This window comes from Triturus cristatus, chromosome 2_1 (assembly GCF_964204655.1).
Source record: "Triturus cristatus chromosome 2_1, aTriCri1.1, whole genome shotgun sequence".
Taxonomy (NCBI): Eukaryota; Metazoa; Chordata; class Amphibia; order Caudata; family Salamandridae; genus Triturus; species Triturus cristatus.
The window spans coordinates 996,793,543-996,818,782 of NC_140581.1; the positions used below are offsets into that span (position 1 = coordinate 996,793,543).

The window sequence follows — 25,240 nt, forward strand, 5'->3', positions numbered from 1 at the left end:
TAGGAATGCCATGGAAGCCCCTATTTTGCGTGTGGAATGCGCTCTAGGGGGAACTGTTAGAGTGTGTTTAGCCTTGTGGTAGCATATTTGGATACATTTAACTATCCACCTGGCTATTCCAGATTTGGAAATGGGGTTGCCTTTATGTGGTGGAGAGAAAGCAACAAACAATTGTTTGGTTTTGCGGAATGGTTTGGTTCCGTCAATGTAGTAAAGTAGGGCTCTTTTAAATTCTAAGGTATGAAGAGCGCTTTCAGCTACAGAGTCTGGATTTGGGAAGAACACGGGTAGCTCGACTGATTGGTTAAGATGGAACGGAGAAATGACTTTGGGTAGAAATTTAGGATTTGTTCTAAGAACCACTTTGTTACGGTGTAGCTGTAGGAATGGTTCTTGTATGGTTAAAGCATGGATCTCACTTACCCTTCTAAGGGATGTGATAGCAATAAGGAACGCTACTTTCCATGTAAGGAACTGTAGTTCGCATTTATGCAGAGGTTCAAATGGGGGACCCATGAGCCTAGTGAGAACAATATTTAGGTTCCACACTGGAGAGGGTAGTAATCTGGGAGGAATAATCCTTTTAAGACCTTCCATGAAGGCTTTGATCGCTGGTACTCTAAATAATGACAAGTGTTGTTGATTTTATAAGTAGGCAGCTAATGCTGCTAGGTGAAGACGTATGGATGAGTACGCTAAATTACATCTTTGCAAGTGTAGTAAGTAGCAAATGATGTTCTGGATGGATGCATCCAGTGGACGTATATCACTGTTAGTGCAGTAAATGGCAAATCTTTTCCATTTTGCAGCGTAGCAGGCTCTAGTAGTAGGTCGTCTGGCCTCTTTTATAATATTCATGCAGTCTGGTGGTAGGTTGAGGTAACCGAACTCTAGGACTTCAGGAGCCAGATCGCTAGGTTCAGTTGATGTGGATCTGGATGTCTGATTTCTCCATGGTTCTGGGTTAATAAGGACGGGGAGAGGCGCAGTTTTTGGTGTGGAACTAGAGAGAGTTCCAGCAGTGTTGTGAACCAGGGTTGACGCGCCCATGTGGGAGCTATTAGTATCAGCTTGAGAGACTGTTGCCTGAGTTTGCGTACCACGAATGGAATGAGTGGGAGAGGCGGAAAAGCGTATGCAAATCTGCCTGACCAGTTCATCCATATTGCATTGCCCTTCGACTGTGGGTGGGGAAACCTGGCGGCGAAGGTTGGGCATTTTGCGTTTTCGTGTGTGGCGAACAGGTCTATGTCTGGTTGGCCCCCTTTTTGGAAGAATGGGAGTAGGACTTTTGGGTGTAGTTCCCATTCGTGGATCTGTTGGGTTTGTCGACTCAACAGGTCGGCAATCTGATTGTGAACTCCTGGAAGGTGTTCTGCTAGCAGGTATATGTTCTGGGGAATGGCCCATCTCCAAATGTTCTTTGCGAGCTGGGACAGCTGGAGAGAATGTGTGCCTCCTTGTTTTTGTATGTAATACACGGCTGTCATGTTGTCCGTCCGGACGCGGACAGTTTTGTTCTGGAGATGTCATTGGAATGATTTTAGTGCTAGGAATACTGCCAGTAGCTCCAGGTAATTGATACGGAGCCCTTTCTGTTGAGTGGTCCATGTGCCCTGAGTGGTGTGTGTTAGGAGATGGGCTCCCCATCCTGTGAGAGATGCGTCGGTTGTCAGCACTATTTGTGGAAGAGGCTCTAAGAACGTCCGGCCGGCCTTTGGACAGGTTTATGGTGTTCCACCATTTTAGAGAGCTATGTGAGCGGCTGTCCACCAACACCAGATCTGCCAGTTGTCCGTGAGCCTGATTCCACTGACGTGCTAGACATTCTTGCAGGGGACGCATTTGAAGTCTTGCATAAGGCACAATGAAGATGCATGACGCCATCATGCCTATCAGTTGCATGAACACTCTTGCTGGAAGAGAGTGTTGGGTTTGAAATGTTTCGATGAGAGCTTGTATTTTGGCTATCCTGGCTGGGCTGGGATATGCTAGTGCTTTGGAGGTATTTATGGTGGCTCCCAGATATTGATGGATCTGGGAGGGTTGGAGATGAGATTTGGGATAGTTTATTGTGAATCCCAAGTTGTGTAAGATTTGAATAGTTTGGTGAGTGTGTAGGATGCACTTGTTGAATGAATTGGCTTTTATGAGCCAATCGTCTAGATATAGGAAGACATGAATTTGTTGTCTCCTGAGATACGCTGCTACTACTGCTAGGCGTTTGGTGAATACTCTGGGCGCAGTTGTTACCCCGAATGGAAGAACTGTAAACTGATAGTTTTGTCGGTCCACCACAAATCTTAGATACTTCCTGTGAGCAGGATGCATGGGGATGTGAAAATAGGCGTCATTGAGGTCTAATGTGGCAAGGAAATTGCCTTGTTGTAGTAGTGGGAGTACTTGTTGAAGAGTGATCATATGGAAATGATCTGAGTTTATGTACTGATTTAGGAGTCTGAGGTAGAGGATTGGTCTGAGCGTCTCGTCCTTTTTGGGGATTAGGAAGTACAGTGAGTATACTCCTGTACCCTGATGTTGTAAGGGAACTGGTTCTATTGCGTGTTTTTGCAGCAATGAAAGTACCTCTTGTTTGAGGAGCGTAAGATGGTCTGGTGACATATAGCGTTGCTTGGGTAGAATGTGTGGAGGGGTAGTGGTTAGTTCCAGGCAGTAACCATACTGGATAATTTGTTATACCCACTTGTCTGTTGTGATGGAGTTCCAGACAGGTAGGAACTGTTTGAGTCTTCCCCCGACTGGAGTGGAATGGTCTGGGGGGAGTGGAGTAAAGTCACTGTTTTGTGGCGGGAGAGGTACAAGTGTTGGTACTGCCTCGACCTCGTCCCTTGGTGTTGTTTCCTCTATATCCTCCTCTAAAATATCCTCTACTGGGGGATGTTTGTGTAGAGGATTTGAATGTGGAGGAGGTGTCTGCTCCAGTGTTTTTGGAGGCTCCCCTGTAGAAGGAGCGTCGAAAGGAGCCACGTGGTTGTGGAGACTTCATTGCTCCCATGGATTTGGCAGTCAAGGTGTCTTTTATCATTTTCTCAAGTGCAGTGTCTACTGCTGGTCCAAACTGTTGTTCCTGATTAAATGGTTTGCTAAGTATGGTAGTTTGTACCTCTGGCTTGAAGCCTGAAATGCGTAGCCATGCATGGCGTCTAAGGAGTACACTTGTATTTATTGCCCTAGAGGCAGTGTCTGCGGCGTCAAGTGCACATTTAATTGAGGCATTTGAGATAAGTTTTCCCTCTTGTATAAGGTCATTTGCCTGGGCCTTGTTTTGGTCTGGTAGGTGTTGTATCAGGTCTTCTAACTGATCATAGTGAGCCCTATCGTAGCGTGCTAATAGGGCTTGAGTGTTGGCGATACGCCAATGATTAGCGGCTTGTGCTGCTACTCTTGCCTGATGCCTCTAATAGTTTGGATTCCTTGTCGGGGGGTGGTGTATCTCCTGTAGTTTGGGAGTTGGCACGTTTCCTTGCGTTGGAAACGACCAGGGAATCCAGAGGGAGCTACCCTTTGATGTAACAAGGGTCTTCTGGGGCAGGTCTATATTTTTTCTCAATTCTTGGTTGAGTACCCTGGCCCGTACGGGGTCTTTAAACACCTCTGTGGCGTGTTTTATGACCCCTTTAATCATGGGTAAAATTTGAACTGACTTTTGAGACTGTTCAAAGGTGTCTAGGAGGAAGTCTTCCTCGGGTGCATCGGAGTGCATGGTGACGCCATGATAAAGTGCTGCTCTGTGCACTAGTTGTCCAAACCCCAGGTGGTCATCTGGAGGTGATGGTTTGGAGGGATATGGTGTAGGGTCAGGCATATCTGGGAGAGGGTATGCCTAGTCGTCCAATGGTACAGTATCTGGGTTTGTGAACGGATTATTAAGATCGTCCGGATCACCTGGATCACCCCCGCCCCTTAGGTCATCATCATCATCCTGTGAGGGTGGTGTATGTGATGGAGATGGTAGAGGTAGTGGTGGTGGAGGTAGAGGTAGTGGTGGTGGAGGCAGAGGGGGTGGGGTAGGAGGTGGAACAGGAGAGGAAGGAGGAATTGGGGATGTTGCAGAGTCCTTCTTCTTTATAGGAACTGGGGCAGGTGTTGTATCCAGTTTCCGTTTCCTACAAGGTACAGCAGTGACATGTCCAGTTTTGGGATTAATATAGATCCTTTTTTGTGTTGGATCTGGGTGGAAAAGTTCTTGGTCTTGAGGAACAGACTTTGGCGCCGATTTTTTCGGTACCGATCGAGGTTTTGGGTGATCGGTAGAGTCTTTGGCTTTAGGAGGTGTATTATAGTCCTTAGCCGGTAGTTTCGGTGCCGATGAAGGTTTCGGCGCCGATGAAGGTTTTGGTGCCAAAGTTGAGTCTTTAGGCTTGGGAGCTTTCGGTGCTGGCTTGTCTATGGGCCTCAGTGTTTTCGGTGCCGAAGGTGCCAGAGCCGGTTTCGGTGCCGAGAGGTCTTGTGTCTTCGGTGCCGATGGCAAAATGATATGTGGTTTGCTCGGGTCCGAGCCAGTGGAAGGCTTGTGTTTCTCCGGAGCAGAGCCCGAAGGCGGGGCTTCTGAAGCGTGTTTTCAGTCAGATGGCGAAGTCTTGACCAATGCCTTTGGTTTTGGAGGGGTTGGGGTAGGGGCAGTATTACTCACGCGTTGCCCCGGAGTAATGGGGTCGTCTGAGTCGTCTGCTTCTGAGATAATTTGAAGTTCCTCGGAATCTTCTTCGGGGACATCGGGACCCTCATCGAAGATGTTCTCTGGTTTCGGGGCTGGTCTGTGTGCCATGATATGGCGTCGAGCTCTTCGATCCCGAATGGTCTTTTTGGATCGAAATGCGGAGCAGGCTGGACAGCTGGACTCGTGATCCGGCGAGAGGCACAGGTTACAGACCTTATGATGGTCACTGTGTGGGAATTTTGCTCCACACTGGGGGCATTTTTTAAACGGCGTCCTTTCCATGAGCCGTAGGCCTTACAGCGCGGATAGGTCCAATCGCCCGCGTCGACGTCCGGACCCGGTCCGATGAATTCGATGTCGAGTGAAGGTGCCTTGATGTAGTTTTAGAAAAGTTTTTTGCTTTGAAAGCTTGTTTTTTGAAGTTTTCTACTGGAGTGGAAAAGTTACATCCGAGCCCGATGGCGGAAAAAAACAATCTGAGGATGGAGTGGATGCCCATGCACACTGTAGTCCAAGGGAGGAGTCACTTATCTCGTGACCAAAGACTTCTTCCGAAGACAACAACAACCTGCAAGCATCCGAGCCCAACACCAGATAGCGATCTATCCTAAGTGTGTGATCTGCAGCTCATATGCCTCGAACACATCATTACCGAAGGTAAGTAACTTGTACATCTGATAGAGACTACTAGCCGCAGATTTCTTAACGTAGAATTGATACCCAAGCCATACCCAAAGGGGAGGAGGGCTTGCGAGAGAACCTCCCCAGTATGAAGAAACACAGGGCCCCAGCAAGGCGAAGGGAAGACCAGGAGACCCCAAGCCCATGCAAGGTACAATGGCTACAAACCCTCGTAGGGACAGACAGCCGCAGAGGAGCACCCAGGAGGAAAGAACGACCGCAACTCCAGGGAGAAGATGCAAAGCCTGCCGTATTAAAACAACACAGCGACAGAGGACAACCGAACAGACATCAGTTGCAAGGAAGCAGGCAAGGCAGGACCGGCTCCACAGCCAATTAACGCAGGCAGAAGAAGAAAGGCACAGGTGTGCAAAGCCCCAGCAGAACAAGAGGCAGGGGCACAAGGTAGCACAACAAGGGCCACCACGGTGGGTCAGCACAAGCAGGCGTGCACAGCCGACAACAGACAGCACCATGGAGCAGCGCAACCAGAACAAGCCAGGCTCAAGCCGAGGGCAGAGGCCAGGAAATGCAGAACAAGCCCCAAGGGAGGATCGTACAATAGACACACACCGACCCATGAAGAGAAATGGAACCAGCCATAAGAGAAAAAGGGGAAGACACGGAGGACGGACCAAGCCGGCAACCAGAACACAGGAAAGCAAGGAGAAACACAGCCCCCCTGGAACACCAGACAGAGAACCAGGCCGAAACACCGGACAGGAGGGCGGAAACGCCACAACACGACACCATAGACAGCATGTCAAACTGTCAAGCGATGAAGTGAACACCGAGAATAACAGAACCAGGAGCAGCGCAAGCCGTGCCCGGACAAGATACAAGAGACCATACCAGCGGTATACAGTGATGTAAAAAAGGCAGGGAACCCGAAAAAGGGGCAACCATACCTCCCCAGCGCAATACAGAGCTATTCAATAGCTACAAGTACCCCACATAGGGTATGATACGTCCCACTAAAACATGGGAACACCTCTTAGGGAAAAAAATCCCGCAGCAGAGGACAGAACAAAAAGGACCTGCAGATAGAACCACAGACGGCTTAACAATCAGCCAATCAAAAAACACACCGAAGGCCCAACCTGAGGACACATATGGGTGGACCACAACAAAAGAACCACAAAATCCAAAGGGGCTGTACCAGCAGCCAACAGCACAAAGGGGTCAATTTAATGACCCGAAGCCAAGTTACAGCGGGGGAGGAGGATGGAGCCCCGCAAGGAGCCGCTGAATGGCAGCATCCGCATGGGTGTTAAATAAAAGCAACCCGTCAAAGGGCAGGTCAACTAGACGCTCCCTCACATTCACAGGGAAAACGCTATCGCTCAGCCAAGCATGGCGACCGCGAGCGACTGAACTCGCCATTGTGTGGCCAAGAGCATCAGAAACATCCAGGGCCGAACGAAGAATAAATGCGGCCAGCTCCCGGCCATCCATCACATGGCATCGCAGATCAGTATGAAAACCTTCCGGAGCGGCAGAAGACAGAAGGGACTCCACAGAATCCCACAAGCTGGAAGTAGCCCTGGCCAACACCAAGCGTGTTGAGCGCTCGCAGAGCAGCACCAGAAGAAGCGAAGAGGTTCCGCCCCCAGGAATCTAACCATCGGGCCTCCCGTGACGGGGGAAACAACGCCAAAGGTAAGGAAGGAAAAGCAGTCTGCAGAAGAGGACCCTGAGTAGAAGGGTGAAAAGAAAGGCAGACTGGGTTGTGCGGAGCAGGACGGTGGCGGTGGAGGAGCGACTGGGGCACCGGATCCTCCGTGGCAGAACGCCCCCAGGTCCCCAGAAGAGAATTATGGAGTTCCCGTCCACCAGAGCCCTGATGGAGAACCTCCAGCAAATGGTCGGTAGGAAATGGGGTGGCAGGGTCGCCCATGTGCAAAATGCCAGCGGCCTCGGAAATGGCCCGGGCAAAGGCCGCACACGCCTCCGTAGGGTGACATGGGGGGGGGGGGAAAGCAATTCCTCCGTGGGAGACGGCTGTAAACTAAGCCAGCCATCCCCGAATCCAGCTGGAGGAAGAAAAGGCCAGCCCCGGAATGGTGGAAGATTGACGGACGAGTGGGGGACCCGAGGTGCCTCTGGGGAAGGCTGTGGCCGCGGGGCCGGCGAGGAGCCCTCCCTGGAAGACACCGGGGAAAAATCCACGACGTGGCGGCCCGTCTTCGGGGAAGAAGAGACAAACAGTTGACGGACCTCCGGGGAGGAGGGGGCCTCTGGAGATGAGTCGACGACCCGACGCCGGCACGGCACCGTGGAGTCAGCCACAGGCGCCGGCGTGAGGTCGACCAGCGCCGGAGGGGACGCCGGGACGACCTCGTCCGCCACTTACACCCTAGGAGAATGGAGCGGGCCGGCTCCGGGGCGGCGAAAGAACTGCGCCGAACAGGCGCCGACTCGACCTCTGACGAAGCAGCCGCCTGTGAGGAGAAACGAGAGGGACCCGGGGACACGCCCCGGCCCCTAGCCAGCACCTGCAGCGCCACCAGGGTCGACAGCCGTTGGCGCCTGAATGGCGTCAGCTTGGCCTCTGGCAAGGCCACCGCCTGCCCAGAAGACCGAGGAGGACTCGGGGGCGAGCCGCGAGTCCCAGCAACCTCCCACGACACCACAGGGACCCCCTCTGGGGTTTGCGGAGAGGCAGAGGCACCGTGGGCCGAAGAGGGGAACCCCGTAGGGCAGCACCCAGACGACACCACACCTCCAGAGCCTGAAGCCGAACCAGTCGGCGCCGGATCCGCGGGCAACGGGGATGGCCCCGCACGTGGCAAGGGATCCGCGGGCGTCCCAGGAGAAGGAGGGGCCAAGGAAGCCTGCAGAGCTGCAGCATAGGCCTCCATTTGGGCCCTAGTCACCCCGGTGCCAGAAAATGGCGGGTAGGGTGGCGACGAATGAGGCTGCATGTCCCGCGGAGAACCCGTGCCCTCCGCCGAGCAGGGACCAGACCACGGAGACAAGCTAAGAGACTTACCGATGGTGAACAACACCCGAGGGGCCTCGGTGACGGACGATGCCGAAACCGGAAGCGGCGATTCATGGACCCCTCCACGGGGGAAGGGACGCAGGGACGACCCAGACCTGGACAACCGAGCGGAGAGCAGCTTCATCCGGCGATCTCGCCGGGACTTAGGCTTCAGATGCTGGCAAGCGTTGCAGTCCGTGGAATCATGGTGCTCGCCCAAACACCACATACAAATAGGATGAGGGTCCGTCACCGACATCTGACGCGCGCAAGACGAGCACGCTTTAAAGCCCGAAGGCATTCGCACACTGTCCCTCCATGCAAAAGCGTGAAAAGAAGGTGTGAAAACAGGACAGAGACATGATCCAGATCCACGTTGCACGCGGAAAAGAAAGAAACTGATGTCAGCGCGCCAGGGAGGGGCTTATGTGACCTCGCTGACGTCACGCCTGCAGACAACGTCAGGGCAGAGTCGCATGGTACCGCCTCCCGGCACGCAGAGATGCTGGGGCAAAGAAAGTTTTCCAGGTCCAGTCTCACGCCTGGGGATAATTCTACGTTAAGGAATCTGCGGCTAGTACTCAGATATGTACTATAATGTGGGTCAGGGGCTAACCCAAAGGCAATCAATTCCAAATAATTTCCCAATACAACAATGTCAGTTTTGGGCAATAAAGGTTTCTGTAAAATTTGGAAGCATGAGCAAACCAGCATTGGCTTAGGTCTTTTTGGGAAAAATAAACAAAAGTGGTATTATGCGAAGTGCTGCTTTGTCGAAGGCTTTTTTTTTTTTTAAACTTCACATTCCACAGCAGCTGCGCTGCTATAAAACATGGTTAAAAAAAATTGATAAAGACAATAGGTTTTGTGAACGAGACCTATTGGTTTTGTTAATGCCTGTTTGTCAATTCAGCTGGTTTTGAAGATTGCGCAGTACTGGTAAGGGGAGCCAGTAGAGTTCCCTTAGGATGGGGGTGATGCAGTCATATTTATTAGGCCCTTGATGGGGAGAGCAAGATGCCCTTAAAAGTGGGTGAGTGGAGTTTAGAAGGGCTTGTAACAGGGCATTGCCACCGTCCAGATGCGAGTGTATGAGGGCTCGAACAGCAGTTCCTAAGTAGATTTCTGAGACAGATGGTTTCACCTTATTTATTCAAGCGTTAGTACCAGCCCGCTTAGTTTTCTTGGCAATGTGTTCCTTGAAGATGAGATCTGTATCTCGGGTGAGTCAGCGTCACTTGGATCTGGGTAAAAGTTTGTATGCATCCAGGTTTGTGTCGATGAGCCAGTTTTAGACTACTTGCTGCATGTATTTCATGTTGATTAGCAGGAATTCTGTTATGGTGGTGTTGACTTTCATGCAAGTGCTAGAAACTCAAGTGTGGATGAGTAGAGCAGTGACAGCGGTTGAGGCTTTGAATGTCTCAAGCTAGTGGACTTTCAAGTAGAGAAGTGTGTCATTTTGATATGGTTACTGGTGAGCACAGTGCTAAGGGGCTCTATATAGCATTTAAAGGAGCAATAGGAAAATATGGAACACCCTCGAAAACTGCAGGGGACTGTGATCTTCTAGAATGGTGACGTGCCTAGGTAAATAAATTTGTGTTCTCAGGAAAGGTAGGGGTAGAGCCAGTGAGGACGTTACCAGTGAACCCTATTCAAATATTCAGAGTCTGGAAAGGAATAATGAACCAAAAACTAAAGTGGAGTCACTAGCAAGAGACACTCTATAGCAGGCTACAACCACATGAAGGTAGCTTCACAAGTGTCAAGAAGTTGACATGCATGAACAGACTATTGACTGGGGTCAGGCTTGGGTGGCTTGACTCTTGAGACAGACCAAATACCAACGGGGCCAAGGAATCCAGTGTCAACATTCTAACTCTAAAAACCACCTATCAAATATTTCACAGACAATTCTCTACAGGACAGCCTGGCCTTACAGACTAGTGAATTAGAGAAGCTCTGATCAGGAAGGTGAGTTCAGATGACAAGTATTTCAGAGCTTGTTCGGTCATTTGGCATGGGGCAATTCCCAAGATTGCATCAAGTCCTACCAGAAATTTGTGTTCAAGGTGACTCTGCTGATTATGCGTAAACCGTGTGCAGATAGAAAGTTTTCCAACTGGGGTGCCTGTAAAAGCCAAGGATTGCTCACCTAAAGCTGCTGTCCTTATTTGCTTCCTAGCTTTAATCTCTAGGATGTGCCCAAGGAGTGCCGATTCAAGGTATGTTTTCCAAAGTTTGTTTAAAGTCACTCTGTGCACTATATGGCACCTTTTCCTACAGTCACATCACTGATGCTCAAGAAAATGCAAGAAAAATAGATTAAGCTCACTTTTATATTAGTGGCTTGGACATGAACGCTTTAGATTGGAGTTGAAGGTCAAAAACACAGAAATGTAGTAGAAGTCGTCCTTGAATTAAGAGTTTCAGACCTAGGGGGTCAAAAATATTAAATAGAGAAATGCCACCTGTTAAACGAAATCCAATTTCTTTGAGCAGATGAAAAGGACAAAACCCTTGGACGTAATGAAGGTCCAAAGATTGAGGCCTTTGATGAGCATGTGCCCAGCTCTCAAAACGCTAACTCTTTACAGACCCTAGTGGAATGGCAGATGAGACCTATCAATACTTTTTCTTCTATGAGTCCTCCCGAAAGAGAAAAGATAAATGAAGCTAGGCTTATTGGCTATTTAAGCTTCACGCGGTGATATCCACAAATCTAAAAGTGGACCCATTGAGGAGAATACGTCTACTGGTTTAGATTTAAACCTGCTAGAACGCTTACATGTGTTATATCTCTTATCAGGACCACTGCCACTTTAAAGGAATGAGCTTGTGAATGTGTAACACTTAAAATCATCTCTTTTAGCGCCAGCCTGTGATTTGCAATCAGTGTCCCTACCTTTAACTTGAAAGAAGGGATGTTCCTGCAACATTACTCTTCTCACCTTAAGATGGTCAGCTGAGGCTCCTTAGACCTTTGAAAGGACCTGTATGAAGAACTAAGCTCCTACATTTCAACCAAACTAAGTGCCTACTCTCTCATTTCCACCAAAAACATGTTATCTAGAATTTCATAAAAGAATTGCCTATCTGGAACTTGTCCTATCTATTTTTTGCCTCATTGACATCTGTTTTATGGGCTCTAGGGCAACTGGCAAGGGGGTGGAGAGCCCGTAGAAGAGCTCCCAGACTCAATGTATGGCATAGAGGACACCTATAAAATGGCTCAATAGAACAATACCCAGAATAAAATTCCTCATCACCACCACCTTGGCCTCAGTAAATTCTTGCCTCAATTGGGCATGGCTACTGAGCCTGCCATACTGGCATCCTTGGAATCCACAGCTAGCTGCAGTAATGACGAGCACAGAGATATATCCTCTGAGGTAAGCAGATGCAGTCTTCTGAAACCTACTGAGGCTGCATCACAAAGGAAAGCACCGAGATACATCCAGAACGAGGTCAGTAACAGAAGACTTAAAAGGAATAAACAAAACAAATTTCACTAAAAATGCAAGCAAAACACCTGCAGTAAAAGAAAATGGTTTCCAACCATGTAATTCTCCAACCCACCTCTTCACCATGTTAAATATCTTGCTCATCTGAACAAAATTTCATGCCTCAGAGTGAACCCTCTTGGCTCTTTGGCTACACTTAATACTAGGGCTTCTCTTAGGCCCACAACCATATCCTCTGAGGTAAGTAGATGCAGTCTTCTGAAACCTACAGAGGCTGCATCACAAAGGAAATTACAACTCTTTTCTTAATTAAACTGTTGCAGAACACGCAAACTTGAAGAAAGAATATTCTATCATAGAATATCTTCTCATAAAACAGCACTTACAGATGCTGTGCTATCAATTCCCGACACTGAACTAGCAGCGTTATCTCTAAGAGGGTCCCACTCAACTTTGCTTTACAGGGTACCAGAGAACAGGGAGCTCTGCAAGGGTTAAACCGAGCAGGCACCTCTTCAGAACCGGCAGATTTATGCCTCATAAGCATCCCAATATGTGGCATGTTTGCAACACAGGACAATGTTTCCTCCAGTGGTTTATCCTCCAGAATGATACCAATTGGCTTGTGATCCACAAAACCACCCCAAGTTGGTGCCAAGAAATTACTTAGAACCAGTGCACCACTTGTCATGAGGGCTATTTAAATAAAGAATGATTTCCCTGACAATGAGGTGGTCTCAAACAACTAAATAGCACACTATCAGTATGGGGGGTGGAGGGGGGTCGCACTAACGAGTCACTGCAATCATAAAACATATCTGTTTGCGTCAGAATATGCCCTCAAGGCAAAGAACATTTTTAAATTCAGTCAATATATTGTCCAGTGGGGATTGGAAGACACAGTGGGTGTGTTCAAAAGAATGGGGGGAATTGTTTGTGCAGGACAACATACTTTGCTGCCAAAAAGTAACCCTATGCTGTGAACAATATTTCTGTGACTAGTTTTTGAGTTATGCCTTTCAGGAAATTCAATACAGTTCCAAGTATTGCTTAAGCGCATGGCTACCCGATGGCCTTCCCAGCGCCAAGTGGCTTGCCAGACTTCTAAGATGTCATGATATCATGTTTCCACAAACAAGTATATTTTAAGCTGTTTCCTGAAAAGCAGTACATTGTCATTCTACCTATGATCTGATGAAAGGGAATTCCATAATTTGGGGATTAAAGTATAAAAACAGGACCCCCCACCTCCCCCCACACTCCTGGCCTTCTTTACCCCTGGGATGACTAGCAAATTTAAGTTCCCAGATCTCAAATCTCTAGCGGGATAGTAGGGATGAATCAAATGTTGTAAAAGCTGCAGTTTTTTGTGAGAAGTTGGCCTGGTATATGATGTCTACTAATTAAAGTGGGCACCTTGCACCAGTCCAAACAACCCTTATGGTGATTTAAGAGGTCAAAGATAATCTTAGAAAGCTATCCAAGTGGAAGATGTATAGAGTAGCCTTCAGGCTTAGTCTTGAATAAATAAGCAGCTTGTTTTACCAGAATGCAACCTTATAGTATTGGTTAAATGAAACAAGAACCACACAGTAGTAATAAAAATAAGTATTTATTAATATAACACTCTCTAGTACAACCCACTATCTTCTACACAAAGATAATCACAAAGCACACAATACTGTAGCATAGAAACAATAGTAAATAGCACAAATGCACAGTGGGCTCCAGGGGGTGACCAAACCATATACTAAAATAGTGGTATAAGAACCACGACTCGAGTCAAGACAGTGTGTAGAGGATGTAGAATCGCTGAAAATCCAAGGAACCACCCAAGGTGAGTAAGTAGGGACCCCACGGAGGACGGGTGCAGTGTGGGAACACGACTGCGTGCTCCGTACAATTCTATGGGTTGAAGTTTAAAATTTAAGGACCCCTCCCAGTGGACTTCAAAGAAACCCCGTGGAACTTAGGAGGTTGGAGAGCCACGCCACCCGTGGATACCGTAGTACCAGAGTTCTCTATCCCAACAAAGCCGGGTACATAGTTCTGAAGTGGCGTCCGAAACCGCCATCAAACCCAATGGAGGACTTCGAAGAAGAGCCGCTGCTGGAAAGAGGAAAAGTGTCCATTTGAATCCAAAGGCGGATTCTTGTTGGTGTACCTGAAAGCAGAGGGGACAGAGTCTGGGTCACTCAGGAGTAACCAGGGGCTCGGTAGACGAATGCCCACCAATGTCGGGTGCTTCAGGTGCGTTGAGGAGGTTCTTGACTCTGCAGCAATGGGTACCAGGAGACATCGAGGATGACCAGGAGCCAGATACGAGCTGTCCCGCGAAGGATGTCGAGTGCTGAGGGGTCGGAGTCTGGCGGGAGCACCAACAAGTCTTGGCAGCGGTAACCCACGCAGAACGTCAAGGAAGGTTACGGTTCGGACCAGCAAGGTCCAGGAGACTCACCAAACACAGGGGTATCAGGGCAGGCCTGGAGCAAATAGGGGACCCAAGAAAAGCAGAGTTGACCCTCAAGTGGACCCACAGGCCGGAGGCACAGGAGTCACAAGGGGACCACGAGCGATTTCACAAAGCAGCAGCCCACAGAGCACTTGGTGCAAGGAGGCCCGAGTTCTTTGTAGGAAATGATGCCAGAGGTTGGGGCTACTTGGAGCCCAGTGCACTGGTTTGGGAAATGCCAACAAGCATATGCACTTACAAATGAACTAGGTGCACAGGGGAACGGGAATTGCAGCCCCCACAAGGGATTCTGACCTCAAACTTGGCGAGAGGGTATGTCAGACCTCGAGGGACGTAGAAACCCACCTCCTGTGTTGTTGGAGCCTTTGGAGTCCGTAGGAGCTCAGGAGCAGCAGATCGATCAGTCGAGATGAGGTGCCTGCGCTTGCAGGGGAGTGACTCCTTCACTCCAAGGGAAATATCGTCGGTTGTCTTTGAGGCTCCACAGGTCCTGCACGGAGCCTGTATGGTGCACGTGCACAGACGAGACTAAGGTCCAGAGTGTCCAGACGGTCTAACTTCAGTGGTTTCTTGTTCAGAATCTTGTCCACGTCGAATCTAGGGTCCTACAGCCAGGTAAGCCCCTTTGTACCCAAGGGAGAGGGATGGACAGATTCAGGGGACTCTCCCAGGGGACGGTCTGGACAGTGGGGAGGTTACTCCCATGTCCTTTGTCCAGTTTCGCGCCAGAGCAGGAGCCAACGGCTCCCAGGACTGGTTAGAACTGGACTATGCACAGAGACACCTAATGTGCCCCTCATGCAGACTTTCGGTCACTGGCAAGAGCACCCACCCAGCCCCAATACACTAAATCCTGTGACAGGATGCCTATTGTTCCACCTTCCTCTGCTCGAGCTTGGCTCAGCAGCAGGCGGGCAGAAACGTGTCTCTGGTCGGCAGCAACCACTTTGTGCTGCCCGAGACTAGAAGGTGGGTACCGGGAACATCAGGGACCCAACGTCGCTCGCTTTTGAGGGGTAGAATCATACCTCCCACACCGGTTAACAGTGTGGGAGGTATGATTCCACAATGTTTGACACCAAACACAATAGGGTTACTATCAGCTGTTTTAGAGTTGGCCATCATGCGGTCGCATAAAGCCACTCTATATGTCGTAAATGGCTGCTGCACTAACAACCCGGGAGAATAGACTCCGTAGGCTGCAGGGGTGTCCTGATTATGCAGTGGCACCCTCTCACTTAGAACAAAGCACCCTGCTTTCAGGATTGTTAAGGCCTGCTATAGGGGTGACTTATGGTTTTTAAATATAGTGACCCTCAGATATAGTAAACCTATATCTTAAGTAAGTGGTGCATGCACCAACTTCCACAGGCTGCAATGGCAGGACTGTAGTTTCATTTTGCATGGCCTCTCATGGGTGGCATAATACATGCTTCAGCCCATGGGAGACCTCTGGGGTACCTATGTCCTGGGTACCATATACTAGGGACTGACAAGGGTAACCCAGTATCCAATCTGGAGTGTACATAACATAACAGTTTAGGGAGAGAGCAGATAGACTGAGGTCCTGATTAGCAAGAGCCCAGTCAGACTAGTCAAAAACATTATCATATTTAGCAAAAAGTGGGGGTAACCATAAGAAGCAGATCCTACTTTCCTACACCCTTACTATGCAATGCATGATGGGCCAGGCACAGAGCTATAAACCAAATGAATTTTTGTATGAGCAGCCAATGTAGCAAGCTAGTGCAGGCAGAGCAGTCTGATGCTTTGGGATTTACAGAAGAATCCGGGCAGCCACGTTTTGGATCAGTTGGAGTTTATGCATGCTCTTCTGGAAGACAGTCATGGTGGAGGGGGGCTCCCTATATACCATCTATGTTGATCTACGTGCGGCTTTTGATTTGGTCCCACGTACGAAACTCTGGTCCGTGCTGAGGGATTTGGGCCTTCCACTACCTATTTTGCAGATTATAGTGCGCCTTCACACTAATAACTTTGCAAGGGTCAGATGTGGGAGAGAGGGAGGCTTATCAGCTAGCTTCCCAGTGGAAAGAGGGGTAAGGCAGGGCTGTGTCTTGGCACCAACCCTGTTTTGCCTCTATGTAAAGGTCTCATTTCTCATCTGAATGAAGTTCCAAATAGAGACGCCCCACGACTCGATGGTATAGGTGTCTCAGCTATTATGTTTGCTGATGACACCTTGCTACTTGCTAAGACCCCAATGGGTGCCCAGCGAGTCCTGGATGGCTTTGTCTTTTTCTGTGCTGACCGGGGGTTGGAGATCAATACTGATAAAACAAAATTCATGATCTTCAACCCTCCTAGGTCATCTCGCCCAAACCCTGTCATTCATGGTATCACCCTAGAAAGAGTTCATACGTTTGAGTACCAGGGACTAACCTTGAATGAGAAGATGACTTGGACTCATCATCAAATAAAATCAAACCTAAAGCTGACTCAAAAGGCGGGGGGTATTTTGAAATTATGGAAAGAATCTATGATACACCCTATTGGCCCGCCACTAGAAATTTATAAAATGCAGGCACGGGGGGCAGTAACATATGGCGGTGAACTGTGGGGCAACAATTGTTCCCCTGATCTTGTCAAAACGGAAAACAAGTTCCTTCGGAACTTGGCCGCTCTTCCACCGAGCACACCACTTCTCCCACTCAGGCTTGATATGGGATTAAGATCAATAAAGGAAGAATTAGGTGTGAAGCCTCTAATTTTTTGGAGACGACTCTGGACAACCCCTGAACTCTCGAGCTATCGCTGTGAATTCAGGGAGATACATCAACACCCAGCTCTACGTAATATCCCTTGGCTTAAGTATATTAAGGAGGAGCTTTCGGTGATGGGTCTACTCCCTCTTTGGACAAATCCTCAAGAGGCATGTAGTACTATATCCCGAAAAAATTTGGTTGCCTTGTACTATGACCGTAATATGACTCTTATCAACAATGACCACTTTGGGGCCCATGTCTACCTCCTTCCTAATAGTGAAGGATTATTATATGTTGGAGACAGTTTTGGACGATATTAACCCCATTGGTCTTAGGAAACTATTCCTGCAATGGCGACACAATGCATTACCTATTAGAGCCCTTACTAGTCGCTGGCACCCACCCACTTCTAAAAATTGTCCAGCTTGTATAAATGAGCTGGAAAATGATATTCATTTAATGTTTTTTTGTCCATTTTATATGAAACCCAGGAAAAAGTGGATTATTCCTATTTGTAAAAATTGGGGTTTTAGGAATCATTTGGATGCTTATCGCTTGCTGAAATCTGACCTATCCCCTCCCACTGTTTTTGCTGTTACCAAGTATTTAGCCGCTGTATGGAACATTAGAAGAACTCTTTTGACATTATGAAATATAATTGTATCTATGAAGTCTATGTTCCTGACCTATTATATTATTTGCAGTCGATGTAACTTTTCCTTTACCCTGGGTGCTTGTTTTCTGTTATTATTGGACTGTATATTTTTCTTTTGTTCTTTTATGACTCTATGGAGTCGAAATAAAGATTAAAGTAAGTAAATGAATTTTTGTATGAGCAGCCAATGTAGCGTGGCTAGTGCAGGCAGAGCAGTCTGATGCTTTGGGATTTGCAGAAGAATCCGGGCAGCCACGTTTTGGATCAGTTGGAGTTTCTTAATAACAGATTTAGGACAACCTAAATATAGGAAATTTCCATAGTCTAGCCATGATAGTACCAAGACTAGTGCTACCATTCTCTGGCGGGACTTGGCAGCCAGCACACTGGCTTCCTGAGGGTTCTCAATAGACCAAAGAAAAGATTGAGTAAGTGAGTAGGACGGAGCAACAGTTGGTGTCAAGCATATAGATAGGCAAGCACAACAGATAACGTATCCTGAACCAAACATGTGTAAGGCATGCAACATTCACTGCATACTCTGAACAGGCCTCTTGCCATTTTTTGGTCCCATTCCCTACTGGTAAACAAGGCAAGTACAATATAATAATCCAATAACAAATCGCAAAAACATTGCAATTCTTATCGAGTAGATTCTTGTGCTATTGTTTTAATTACCTTTTCCATGCAGTCATCAAAAAAGGCCAGGCTGGTATCTTTATCGCTGACAAAACTGCACTCTTCAATGAAGCGGCTAAAAATCTGGGTTTTTGTCAACTGAGAGTAAAACTTTGTGTAAGCTCGGTCTCTGGTTTTTAAAAACCCTGAAAATAGATAACACATTCTTAAGGTTCAATAGAAGCTCATAAAAGCCTATTTTAAACAAAATTTCTTCCGCATGCAACAACTGTAAATAATATGTCAATACAGTAAATCAGCTGTCCTCCTTATACCTTAATGTACACTTCAGCCAATGGTATAGTGTCCCTATTATAAAATGGGAACTGTAAAGCCCGAAAAGCTTTACATTACCTTTTGGTATTCTTGCTCTAAATTCATATAAATATATCAAAAAGAAATATAAAACAGTATTGCAAAATTTCCCTGCACAGGTATCATGTCCACAGTCACCCAAGATGAAGGCTTCAGTAGTGTATAGTACTGCGTATCTTTGGTCTATGAAGGCAGATAATAAAACAAAAAAGCACAATACTCAAAAAACGTTAAGAGCTATATCATACACAGATAATCAGACCGCCATTGTCCTGGTTTATGGATATGAATGGGCCAGTTCTCTTGTTGGGAAGTATGTTGCAGGACTGGAAACAAAGTGTTTGCACACAAAAATAGCAATGCCAACAATATGGTTACAAAGCATCAGTCTTGAAGTTGTAGATTAGTTCTGCATGGACCAAAATGAATGATAGAGTAGAGAAGGCAAACAAGGCATTTGTGACCTCTTTGCTCACAGGGTGAACTGAAATAGAACAGCTGAAGTAAAAACGATTGACACGTTTTAAATAGCTCCGGAAGGCAGTCAAAATGTATGAAATAAAATGTAATCATATCCGTAGAGAATCAAAGATGTCCAGACTGCCGGGATGCAACTACTACTATATTTGGTTGCAATCCAAGAAACCATAAGCTAAACTGAAACATGCTTTTCAACACATGATTGACAATTTAACAATAGGGCTCCTAGATGCCCCATACATTTTGCAGCACTCCTGCACACCTGTCAGCAAAGCAAGGAAGAGTGATGATTTAGACTCCCAAATCAAATAAGCCCAAGTTCACAATATTGTTAACTGAATTTCCTAAGAAATGAAATGTTTGAAATTGCTCAGTCATATTTCTGCTGAATGTGAAGGCTAAACAGTCCTGTGAAGGAAAGAGTTTTTATTGGACTGCAAAAAATAGATGGGCGGTTTTACCAAGGTGCAACACAGTAGTAAATCTGAGAACCAAAAGCGTGCAGAGTTTAGATAGTCATAGCCCTCCCGCTCCCTGTAGAAAAGGTAGTCAAAAGACCCTGCATAACCATCCACACAAGGTCCATTCAGTATGTGGACAATACATTAGATCAAACAGGTTTGTACTCCTTAGGACGTTTTTCCATTGTGGAGATCAACAGATATGGATTGTAATGAAAAATATTTTTAGGAGCAAAGACCTTGATCGGCTCATCCTCCATTTATGTGTAAGACTTGTATGACTCCGGTAACAAAAAAAAGCCATAATATGCTGTGAAAGAAAGTTTATGTCAAAGTAATCCCCAGGACTTTGTGGGGGGGGGGGGGGAGCAGGGGATGGCCTTGGAGAAAATTAACATGGCAACAAATGAGGGGGAAGGGTGTGCCTGGTAGTTGGTGACATTGGGAGTTCTATTAGAAATGGTTCCAAATAAAGGATAATTTCAGACATCTGAGATTTTGCAATACCGTTTCGACATCCTGCTTCCACACGCTTAGCCTTCTTTGGAAGATCTTCAAGTGGATCTCCACCGAGTCCAGGAAAATGGTCTCGTCAGCAGCAGACTCGACTACAACTCATTTGACGCTGACACCACCCAGAAACTAAAAAAAAACCTGCAGACCGTCCAGAACACCTCCGCCAGACTCACCCATGAACAGCCCATGACGCAACCACATCACCGGCCACCTCAGAGACCTTGAGTGGCTACCTGTCAACAAAAGAATCACCTTCAAGCTTCTCACACACCCCTACAAAGCCCTCCACAATGGAACACCCACATTTTTTTGGGGTGTCCCAATCCCACCTGGACACGAACACCTACAGTTTTTATTTTTTTCACACGCAGGAGCCAGCCCTAGAATATTCTCAAAATTATTTAGCCACATTTGGAGCTGTAGGGGAGAGGTTGGACTTGCATACCTTAACCACCGCTTCTCCTTCTACACTCCCATTAGACATTATTGCTCTGCCCAACTGCCCTGGCCACCATTATGGATCCACAAGACCACGGCTGAAGGAAGAACATTCTCCTACCTCACTGCAAAGACCTGGAACTCCCTGCCTCTGCACCTCAGGTAATCACCATCACTGCTGCAATTCAGGAAGGACCGCAAGACCTGGCTCTTCGACTGATCCGCAGACCCTCCTTCCCCGCACTCAGCGCCTTAAGACCCTCATCGGTGACTAGTCGCACTTTATAAGATTACTGCTGATTGATTGTTAGAGATATGGAAAGCTCAAATTAAACACCAACAGAGAATGAACTGAGAACGGTGGTTGCACCTTAGCTATTATGCATTAGGGAAACAGTGGCATCAAGGGTTGGACAGGCATACACTCAATTAATTCTAGGGAGTGAATTGCTTGACAATTAACTGAGTCTATTTTGAATCCCATTTTCTCTCCTGGAGAACAGTGGTGTTTGTGGTGGTCATCTTGTGGATATGGTGGTGTAGAAGATTATGAAAAAGGAATGAAATCAGCCTCCATAAACTGTATTGGCTTAAAGGGCCCATCTAGAGTACAGCAAGGAATAGTTATTTACAGAGTCCCGGATGCAGGGAGGGTGGTTGCCTAATGCTGTCAAACAGGTTAGTTTGTGGGGAACTGTGCTGCTTTGCGAACTGTGCCTCCACTTTAGTCTTCCACCCACAGAGGAATTTTATTATTTCCAGTTGAAGAATTGGGTGCAGCAACCTCGGATGTGAATGGGAGCGACCAGGAACTGCTTCCTATAGAGAGATTTGTGCAGGCACGACTAAAGGCTGCATCTCAGTTCTCTAGTCTCTCCTCCTATAGGCGGGACACTCTCAACCCCCATGTAATATAGCTTTTTGGGAGGATATCCTGCAGACCCCTATAACGGATAAACAATGGTGTTAGCCATGAAGAGTAGAATGGATAGGTCACGCAACTACATCAGGAAGATCAAATGGGGATCAGGCTGTTGAAGATAGAGAAGGTATTGAGTCGGCCTTTACTAAATTTGTATCAGGAGGATTTGGTGGTAGATGAGGTTGCACTGGACATTGGCTCTCAAAAAACCATATCCCAAAGCTGAGCACTGATAGTCTAATATTTCTTAATCAGGATATATCAGGGAACGAAATCCTGACTGCTCTCAATAAAACTAAGAAAGGGAAAGCAGCAGGACCAGACTTGATCCCAAATGAAATCTATGTACTACTGGCAGAAGAAATTATTTTGATCTGGTTAGAGTTATTTAATGAGATATTGAGGGGCACTTCTCCACTCCCGGTCTCTTGGAATGAGGCCGTGATCACATTAATTTTAAAGCCTGGGAAAGATCCGAGACAATGTCAGTCTTACCGCCCGGTATCTCTTTTTAATTGTGATCATAAAAGTTTCACCGCGATATTAACAGCTTGACTAAGTTAAATTGTCGGGCCTATAATCCATGTGAACCAGAAGGGCTCCCTCCCTGGGAGGCAGAGGAAAGATCTAGTACACACTCTAAAAGGCTCAATAGACCTTGCCACGACGACACAGTGTGCTCAATAATCACCTTAGATGCTGCTAAGACCTTCGACCGGGTCAACTGGCTATATTTGAGCAGGACATTGAAGGCTTTTGGCTTTGAAGAGGCCTTCATGGAGATTCTTTAAAAAAAATCTATAAAGCTCCTCGAGCCCAAATAATAGTAAACGGTAACCTCACAGCCCCATTACAAATAGGGGGAGGCACCAGACAAGGATACCCCTCATCTCCTATCCTCTTTGACTTATATATTGAGCCCTTGGCCCAATGTCTAAGGCAAAATAAGGATATAACCCCCTTTATGATAGGTGGCTTCTCTAGGAAGCTAGCTCTTTATGCCGACGGCTTGATCATGTTTACATCGGATGTCAATCAAGCCCTTCTGGAATTATTTACTGAAGTGCAGACATTTGGGAAGATGTCTGGATAGGAGATTAACAGTAGTAAGACGGAAGTTATGGCTTGGAACTTGGAAGCTCATGGTGTTAGATTGTCAAAAGAGATAAGATAATTAGGAGTAACAATATTAAAAAACTTAAAAGAACTCCCTAAAGTGAACTTAATGAAAGTCCCTAAGGAAGTAGACAAGCGGTTGAAGAGATGGCAGAATCTCCCTCTCACACAGAGGATGAGGCTGGTTAAGATGTGTGTCTTGCCTAAGTTCGCCTATCTGTTCGACAACATACCTCTGGTGTTCAATAAGAGTCTTCTTGCTAAAATACAGGGAAGAATCTCAGCATTCATATGGGCAGGCAAGGGGATCAGGCTATCCTGGAAAAAGCTAAGACGGAAGCTTACTCATGGAGGTTTGGACCTTCCAGATCTTCAACTGTATTGCTAGGCTCACCAGCTAAGGGATTGCAGGATGCTTCTACGTAAGCCAGATGGCACCTTGGTTGGTTATATGAATAATGCTATGTTGGCGGACAGTGCAGAAGAGGGTTTCATGTTTAAATTTGGTGCCCCTAAATTCTTTTAAAAAGTTCGTCTGAAGGTCCTGCATGACGCAGCAAAACTATGGTTTGACTGTCGCTCATGCTTTGGCATATCTTACTATAGTGAATGGGCTCCCGTGTGGGATTCCCCGGGAACACCGGAGTGCCTTTTAGATGTCCTAGCAAAGGCACTGAAAATAGCTGGTGTCACACTTTGGGGGGGGAGGGGGGGCGGGGGGGGACATAATGGAAGGGGATAGATGCTTGCCCTGGGATACCTGGAGGAACTTGACCAACCACACACTATCTAGGTTTAAGTTCTAGCAAATCTCAACATGGTGTAGGGACCAGCAATGGCATTCTCCATCTGATAACTATCGAGAAAGACCTGCAAAACTTAAAACCAAGAAAGAAGGAGGTATCACTCTGGTATGGATATCTCCACGCTGCATGGGACAAGAGTTTGTGCCCACCCCCCCATCTGGGCTGGAAGAATGCTTCCCGGACAAGGAACTGAAAAACGTATGGCAAGTATCTTTAGACATGCTTTATTCCTTGATTAAATCTGCTGCACTAAGGAGAAACCACTTTTTCACACTTCACAGGATCTACTGGTCCCCACTTAAGTTGTCAAAAATAAGAGGTGGTGGAGATGCCAAATAAACAAGGCACGGTGCCCAGGAAGCAGACGACATCCACAAGTCACTAAGAGCCTGATTGAGTTGTTATATAGGTGCTAGCTTTGTAATATGGTATAATACAGCTAACTATGTGTTGGTTTTTGTGTATCCTTCTTGAAAACGAAATAACTGTGCGACAGTGATTTTGTGATCCTTAAAGTAGCTACCCGTCATTTTAAATCCGATAGGATGAGAATTATGTCTATGATGGTCATTAATAGCAAAAAAGTGTAAGCTTGATAATGAACTATAAGGAACTTCATAGTTATGTGCACTTAATGTTGTATTGTATTCAAATTGTAAATATTGTTTTTTTAATTGCTTTTAGCCCTGAATAAGTCCCGTTGGGATGAAACGCGTTGGCAAGCAATTGTGTGGTGCATTTTAAAGAATGAACTGCTTTTCAATAAAAGAAACTGACATCAAGCAACACGACCATCTGTCTCATTTTCATCTGGGAAACTACTTATTTAATATATTGCTATTGAAAAAACCTCTTTAAATTTGATATACAGAGCATTTACACTAGATAATATATGTTGTTCTGATGTTGTGGACGGCTTTGTTTTGCCTAAATATGATGTATTAGGATATCAATACTAGAGAACACTGGCTTATCTCGGATGGAGGGCTATTTTAGTTTGTCTTGGATAGTGGTGGTTTGTAACCACCTTTTGGGATGCATGTGGGTCACATCCTAGACCAGCTGTACCGAAGCATAGTGTAAGTTTTTACAGGCTCCTACAAGTAGTGACGTTTGTTGCTGGATAGTTAAAAGCTCTGACCAGTTTCTTTGTCTGGACATCCACATGTTTACCACCTGCCCGCTGTTGAAAGAGTTTTGGGATAGTGTGGGTAAGACTTTGTCAGACGCATTTGGCAAAGAAGTAAAGGCAAGCCCTTCCTTAATTTTGTTTGGCACTTTGCAGCCATCTGAGGACCGGGAACATCCTTCGGGGCTACAGAGTAAACTTGTTATTTATTTGTCTCTCCTAGCAAGAAGGGAAATATGTCAAAATTGGCGACCCCCCCCTCCACTCAACAAGGAGTGGCTGGTGGAACTCTGTGAAATTCTTCAGAGACGTGGATCAAAAGTTTAATCGTCTCAGCAAAAGAACAGCGCTTGGGTTATTTTGGAGCTCATTAGTCATTGAACAGTAGGTTGTGGTAGAACCATCAAGTCCAATGATTACACCTCTTAGTCAGCTCATGATGCATAATACGGGTTGGATCGTGTATCAACATCAGTTAAGATCAGACCCCCAAGATATAAGCAATTGGGACAGTTGAGACCGGGAGGATGCTTATTCATTTGCGGTTATACGAGGTCAAAAAAAATCTTTGCTTTTAAGAGTCAGCTACTTTTTGGCCAACCAGCCTGGGACTGCCTCCATTATTTGTGCTAATAATGAAGAATCTTGATGTCAAGATGGATTCTGCACTTAGTTTGTCACATCAAATATCAACAGTAACTCAAACATATCAA

At 46.7% G+C, this 25,240-nt stretch overlaps 1 protein-coding gene across 2 annotated transcripts in view; it reads right to left on the bottom strand.

The window, feature by feature from the left end:
- DENND4C (DENN domain containing 4C) overlaps window positions 1-25,240 on the bottom strand; it is a 1,124,311-nt gene that overhangs the window by 610,631 nt on the left and 488,440 nt on the right. For both annotated transcript variants that reach the window (XM_085634595.1, XM_085634603.1), the window contains one exon: window positions 18,345-18,490. In XM_085634595.1, the coding sequence (XP_085490721.1) occupies window positions 18,345-18,490 (146 nt within the window). The remainder of the gene's footprint in view (window positions 1-18,344; window positions 18,491-25,240) is intronic.